This window comes from Sardina pilchardus, chromosome 14 (genome assembly GCF_963854185.1).
Source record: "Sardina pilchardus chromosome 14, fSarPil1.1, whole genome shotgun sequence".
Lineage (NCBI taxonomy): Eukaryota > Metazoa > Chordata > Actinopteri > Clupeiformes > Clupeidae > Sardina > Sardina pilchardus.
Window position 1 is genome coordinate 28,826,504 of NC_085007.1, and position 7,500 is coordinate 28,834,003.

The window sequence follows — 7,500 nt, forward strand, 5'->3', positions numbered from 1 at the left end:
CAGGTGCCCCAGCCAGTTGCGCCACGGCTGGGGCCCCCGTGTTCATTTTAAACCAGAACCGCTGCATATTAGTGTGGACGAGCATGAAAACACGAGTCCATCAGGCCCTCGATCTGGCCTTAGGGATGGTCAGCTCACCCTGTCCGCTCGACAGACATATTAAACTAATAAGTCTGGACTCTGCTAAACTGATTTGTGACCGGGCCGAGGAGGACCGCGGACAAAAACAAACACAGCACTAAAACACAGCCATTAAAATATTAGTTGGATTCAGGGAGGGCTGTGTCGCACTGCAGTTGGACAAGGGTCATTGATTGACAGTCATAGATTTTAATTGGGTGGGGTAAACAAGCAAAATTAGAGTCGTGTTACAAGCAACCTCGACACAATTCAAATACACATCGAACAGTTCCGAGAGTTATGAGAGAGCTTTGGTTTGGTGCGGGAAGAGAATTGAACTGCCCATTGAAAACAGCAGCAGGCTAATTAGCATGCTAATTATGCTGTCTCATTCTCCCAAATCACTTGAGCTTAAGCGCATCCGTGTTAAGAGTCATATTGTGCCAATTTCATCCAACAGCTAATACTCGGCTGGTAATGTTGTGCATTAGAGAAACTTGACCAAACTTAATGAAAACTTCAGAAATATTGTAATGCGTTCACTCTTTTTACAATTCTTTCTCTTTTCTCTCTTTCTTTCTCCTTTCCTTTTATGTTCTTTCATTTCATTCTTACTTAGCAGAATGAGATTAATTGGCATAAGACTTGATTCCCAGGGTTATATACATATCAATAAGTATTCATTCAAAGATTCATACATAGTTCCTTTTTAAACATATTCATTTACAGTTTATTACATTACTGATTTACTACATAAACAAATGATATCCTCGGGTTTGCCTGGTGTGGTCTCAGGGTGGCTTTGGCATCATGGAGGAGATGTGTGTGAACTACATCCACTACTACCCACGCACCCAGCTGGAGCTGTGCAAGAGCCATGTGGACCCCGGCTACCTGCAGAAGTACTTCCGCTTCATCAACAGGTACAGAAGCTGGGATATACACACACACACACACACACACACACATACACACACACACACACACACACACACACAGCTGGATAGAGGGGTGTGTGTGTGTGTGTGTGTGTGTGTGTACCTGCAGAAGTACTTCTGCCTCATCAACAGGTACAGAAGCTGGGATATACACACACACACACACACACACACACACACACACACACACACACACACACACTCACACACACCCCTCTATCCAGCTGTGTGTGTGTGTGTGTGTGTGTGTGTGTGTGTGTGTGTGTGTGTACCTGCAGAAGTACTTCTGCCTCATCAACAGGTACAGCAGCAGCTTGATAGAGGGTCTAGTTACCAGGATGAACCATAAATTGATTTGCCAATGGAGCGAAATGGCACGTAGTTCCAGACTCCTAAATAGGCGTGTCCATTATGTCAAACATTAACTTTTCTCTGAATAAGCAATAAGAGAAGATACATATCATTTTTAAATATAATTAATGTGTACTATTTTATTGTCATTGTGTGTGATGCCAATGATACACTCTTTTGGACACGGGACAAATAATTAACCTTTGGAGTTATGACCTACCTACTTCCTACTGTAAGGTACTTCCGGACTCTGAACAGACACAGGAAATGGGCCTCCTATGAATCATCTCGCCTGATCAACCATCTCTGGCTGTTCCTTAGTGTATATGAGAATCCAAATTCCTCACAGGTCTATTTAAATCCCCATGGAACAAATCCTGTCGTGCATATTGCTGTAAAATAAAATGGCATGGCATTCAAAAGGACTCTAGCATGGTCCTCTGGTAAACACCACTGAAGTGATCCACATGTGAAGAGCCCCTCTCTGCCCTTTAGAAACAAGAAGGAGCTCTTTGAATATCTAAAAAGAAATGTAGGCCCTTCAGCGTTTTAAAAAACCTGAAGAGAAAATAATTTGAGATTACGCAGAATGGCCAAAACATGGCTATACAATCCTTCACAGCATCCCTTAAAAAGGACAAACAACCACCTGGCTCCACAGGCTAGCTATTCACACATGGCAGCACATGGAGTCCTTTATGAATAGAGAGCTGGAGAGAGGATCTTATCTGGCCTGAGCAGAGATGGGAATGGGATCTACTGTTGTTAGATTTAGGATGCTCCTGGGCTTTAAACATAGCTGATCCTAATTCACAGGGACAAATACCACTCCTCTACTGCTAGTACTCAGGATGTTGACGCCTCAATTTTGCAATTTCTTTAAACACACACACACATGCATGCACGGAAGCGTGGGGGCACATACACGCGCAGGCACGCATGCAGGCACACACAAAAACACATACATACACACACACACACACACACACACACACACATGCACGTGCGCACAAGCGTACACATACACACACACATGCATACACGGAAATGTGCACACACACACACACACACTCACACCTGTTCTCTCTGGCGTGTGCAGTATCCATGGGGATGAGACGTGCAGCTGTTGTCAGCCTGACGTGACGCAGCAGTACAACTCGCTCCGGTGGGACGCCTTCAGCGCCGAGGTGCTGACCTCCATCTACACACACTCCCCCATCGCCATGCACTGCAACCAGTCCAGCGCCAAGCTGTTCCCTGTGAGTATACACACACACACACACACACACACACACCCATCCACCCACCCATCGCCATGCACTGCAACCAGTCCAGCGCCAAGCTGTTCCCTGTGAGTACACACACACACACACACACACACACACACACACACACCCATCCACCCACCCATCGCCATGCACTGCAACCAGTCCAGCGCCAAGCTGTTCCCTGTGAGTACACACACACAAACACAAACACACACACGCACGCACACACACGCACACACACACACACTCCCCCATCACCATGCACTGCAATCAGTCTACCGCGCAGCTTTTCCCTGTGAGTACATGCACACACACACACACACACACACACACTCTTTCCCCCGGGAATCAAGTCACACCAGTGCAGACATAAGAGCTAAGGAGTGTTCTCCGTGTCTGCCCATATATGTAGAACAGTCTATGCCCACACCAGCAACACACAAACACAAACACACACACACACACACACACACACACACAAGCAATGCAAATTCACCACCATAAACACGCACACACACACACACACACTGATGTCAGTGATGATGTGTGGCTGGCATGACTCTCACTAACACCAGTCTCATTCACTCACATAATGACATTCTGTGACATCATTTCCTCCTGACATCACAATCTCAATCTCTGACATCACAAAGGATTTCTGTGACATCATTGACATTCACTGACATCACAATCATATAACCTGATGTTACAATCATATTCTACTACATCTCAGTTGTGTTGCACAAAGTCTGTGACACACATTCAACTCTCATTTGGAGACATGACAGTCAACCCAATCCCACTCGACACTTTGACACTCATTCTCTCTGAAGAAGTGGGAGGTTTCTAAGTGCTCTCACAAATCATTTCACAGCAGCCAAGCCTCAGAGGGCTGTTTCCAGACTCTGTTAATGTCAATTTACATATTTTGCCTGTCAGCTCAATTATAAACCCGAATTAAACAGCACGTTCAGATGAGAAAAAAATATTACGGTAATTTCCCTAGTGTTATAGTGTATAGTGTATGGTGAGTACGTGTGTCTGTGTATGTTTGAGCATGTGTGAGCCAATGTATATGTCTATTTCTATGTGTGTTGTCGTGTGTGTTGTGTCATGGTGATTGTATGTTTATTCCTATGTGTGTTTATATACATGTGCCTGGGCTATATGTCTATTTCTATGAATGTGTGTTTACATGCGTGCGTGCGTGCGTGTGTGTGTGTGTGTGTGTGTGTGTGTGTTGTCAGGGTGATTGGGAGAGACAGGAGCTCCCCCAGGTGACCAGCCAGCTCCAGAGGCCACGGTACCCCTGTGAGGACGGGGGACGGCCCTTCACACCCGCCTCTGGCACCCCCACGGAGGTGAGAACTGACAAGCTGTAATGCCCAGGAGCAGGAGCCCTTTCCTGGGGTCCACATGTACACCCCCCCTCCTCCCCTGCTCCTCTGGAGGGTCTATGTCTGCCGGAGACCAAGCCCTAATAGGGAATATAACCTTGAGGTGGTAAAATACTGTATGTCTGAAACAGTCAAGAGTTTGTCCAAATTTCAAAATTCTTTGGATAGTGTGAATAAACTGTGGTATTGCTGTGTATTGATTCTTTTCTATGCTAGCATGTCTAATAGTAATGCTATGTGCCCACTTGTAGTCGTAGGCTCGATTTAACCGTGTGATTTTATGAGGAACATAGTGAGGATAAGAGATGTGCATAGAACATAAAATCTTTATTTCCAAAAGAGCACAGAGGTTTGATGACACTGTACTCTGTCAGGACAGAACTACTGCATTCAAATGTCACTCAAAGCATTAGCGGCTAGCATTAGCATTTCTACTCGGCCTTGCATAAAATACAGTAGGACGGCTGGCATAGATTGATATAAAATCAGTTCTCTTTGTGATTAAAAAGGGCATGACTCCAAGGTCCTGCATGCACAGCTTTACACTATTCATCTCTAACCTTGCCAGATACAAACACGATATCGAGCGAGGGAATATCCCATAATAATGCTTTGCTGTTGCTTTAGCAACTATCCCTCAGGAACTATCTGCAGATCGGCAGAACAAAAAACTTTCACATTCACTTTCATTCAGCTTTAAAAGACTTTGTAGTGGATTATAACTGGTGGTGTTGTCATTGTGTGAGAAATCAAGTTGTTACTTATGTATGTATGTACAATTGTAGATTAGCTAGCTCATCTGTTTAAAAACACTGACCATAGTACAATTTTACATTCGTCAGTAAATCATCATTTCAGAAATCTAATGTTGGTTCCACAGGAGTCTGTTTTAAAAATGCCAAGAAGAAAAAATAAACTGCACCAAATAAATGAGATTTCACTAAAATCTACCACATGATTGTGTACAGTACATGGTATCTGGACAGCACAACAATCAGCACCACAGTCCTCTGACCCACCTGCGGCTACAGCAGCTGTTGTTTAATACTCGGACTGGTGATTAAAAGGTACATTATTTTTTTTTGGAAAACACAAATATTTCTTTACAAAATCACTTAAATTCTTTGCTTTTTTTAGGAAAAAAAATGAAATGGCGTGGTATCCTTGACTTGAAGGCACAGACGGCTTATTTCTCCACCGTAAAATGTGGGCGTGATCAGGGCGGGTTTAGAACCCTCCCCTTTCAGCCCCTCACGTTATCTTTGTGCGACTCAGCTCACAAACAATCCTCTGACGTGATTGGTGCATCAAACACCGACTCCGCCCCCCTCCAGCTGTAGACACACCCATCCTCCACTTGCAGGGCGAGAGAGAGGGAGGGGCAAGAGGGTCGGGGGGTAGGAGGGGGTGGGGGGCAGTTACATCCTGGCGTGCAGCTGGCTTTGATCCAGGGGTGCGTCGTAGATACCCTTCACCCTCTTGTTCTCAGGGTCAAAGGGCGACTTCAGGTGGGCTTTGGCCTTGTACTCCACCCCCATTCTCTCCAAGGTGAACTCTCCGCCACGCACAAAGTCAGGGTTCGCCTGAGGAGTCACACACACACACAAATAAATATGAAAACAGGCACATAACAATAAGCATGAAAGATGCCATATATACAGAAATATGGCAATACAGAAAGGTTAATTCAATACTGAAAGCGGCAGAATAACAATGAAACATTTCAGCTGCACAACACACACACACACACACACACACAAAACACACACACACACACACACACACACACACAGGCTTCTGTCTGCGTGGGTGCCTGTGATCCATAAAGCATGGCTCAGGAATGTGCTTGGACTGAGAAGTGGAGGCTTCAATGGCACCATTCTCATTCCATGCACCTGCCTGTCCTGCCCAGCGCTGAGGTGCAGCGCCGCCCTTTAAAGAGCCTCCTCCCAATGGCCCGTCAATCAGTGCACTCACGTCTCAATGTCAGAGCGCAGCGCCGCGCCACGTCTCTCTCTTCTCTGTCTCTCTCTCTCTTCTCACTCCACACGGTCACTCGCTTTAGTCTTTCAGTCTTTCATTCTTTTCATCTCTGTCTCTTTTTCTCTCTCTCTATCTCTCTCTCTCTCACACACACACACACACACACACACTCTGTATTCTCGTCTGTGTCTTCCACTCTTTGGGTTCTCATTGACTAATCTTTGGTAGGCCTCGTCTCACTGCAGTAGTCTTCACGGCTAACGCTGCTGTGCTGTCCTACTGACATCTATATACTGAATACTGTACAGTATATACAGTACAGTGGGGAGGTTTACAGAGAGCAGCTGCCAATTTTATCAACCAGATCAGGGCCAGATCAGAGCCACATCAGGGCCAGATCAGGGCCACATCAGAGCCATAGTGCAAAGATGACCCCCATTGAGACCAGAAACGGATGAGGACCACAGCCCTGATTGCAGGAGGAATTACTGGAATTGCCATAGTTACATTTCCTTTCTGTGCTTTTCCTCTCAGTTGAGCTAATGGCTCTCTCAGATGTGTGGCTTTATGGTTATGGCTGAGGATTTATGGAGCGATGGAATTAAAAATGGGCATGAGAAGAGAGAAGTGGGGTGGGGAGAGGAGAGGAGAGGAGAAGAGAGGAGAGGAGAAGAGAAGAGATGAGAGGAGAGGAGAAGAGAGAAAGGAGGAGAGGAGAAGAGAGAAGGGAGGAGAGGAGAACGGAGAGGAGACAGGGGGCTGACGATGACGGTGAGAGCATTGCACACACACACACAGGTGGAGTAGGGGGCGGGGGGGCGGCGGTAATGGTGGAGGTAACGGAGCTGTTTCTACTGATGTGTGGCCACTGAAGATGGGGCAGGGATGAGGGCACGGGCATCGTCACACACTTTATTTTTATTACTGGATTATTAGATTATTTGATATTTTGTACATAACACAGTGAGTTTACACTCTAAGTGTATTGCTTAATTGATTAACGGATTGTTTATTGATTGATTGATTGATTGATTCATTCATTCATTAGACTGCAGATGACTCTCAAAAGGATCGGACCAAGATCCACCCCAAACCAGGGGTGTGTTTTCACCTGGGCCTGCTCATCTACACTAGTGAGGTGGAGTACAGGGCTGCAGATGAAGAGGGAGTGTGTTGCCGTCTCCAGCTACCCGGCCTGCATATAAACTCACACAACACTGTGCTAGGAACATACTATATACACAACACTCCTGTGCTAGGAACATACTATATACACAACACTCCTGTGCTAGGAACATACATTACTATATACACAACACTCCTGTGCTAATATTCACAACACTCCTGTGCTAGGAACATACATTACTATATACACAACACTCCTGTGCTAATATTCACAACACTCCTGTGCTAGGGACATACTACACAACAGTCCTGTGCTAG

The 7,500-nt window shown here is 45.6% G+C and overlaps 2 protein-coding genes across 2 annotated transcripts in view; one reads left to right on the plus strand and one right to left on the minus strand.

Annotated features, from left to right (window-relative positions):
• The window catches only part of dbh (dopamine beta-hydroxylase (dopamine beta-monooxygenase)), a 24,545-nt gene extending 19,338 nt beyond the window's left edge, over positions 1–5,207 (plus strand). Inside the window, exons 10-12 of the mRNA XM_062555189.1 lie at positions 916–1,043; positions 2,509–2,668; positions 3,925–5,207. Of these exons, the coding sequence (XP_062411173.1) occupies positions 916–1,043; positions 2,509–2,668; positions 3,925–4,059 (423 nt within the window). The 3' untranslated portion in view covers positions 4,060–5,207. The remainder of the gene's footprint in view (positions 1–915; positions 1,044–2,508; positions 2,669–3,924) is intronic.
• The window catches only part of sardh (sarcosine dehydrogenase), an 86,474-nt gene continuing 83,356 nt past the window's right edge, over positions 4,383–7,500 (minus strand). Inside the window, exon 21 of the mRNA XM_062555184.1 lies at positions 4,383–5,657. Coding sequence (XP_062411168.1) covers positions 5,493–5,657 — 165 coding nt within the window. The 3' untranslated portion in view covers positions 4,383–5,492. The remainder of the gene's footprint in view (positions 5,658–7,500) is intronic.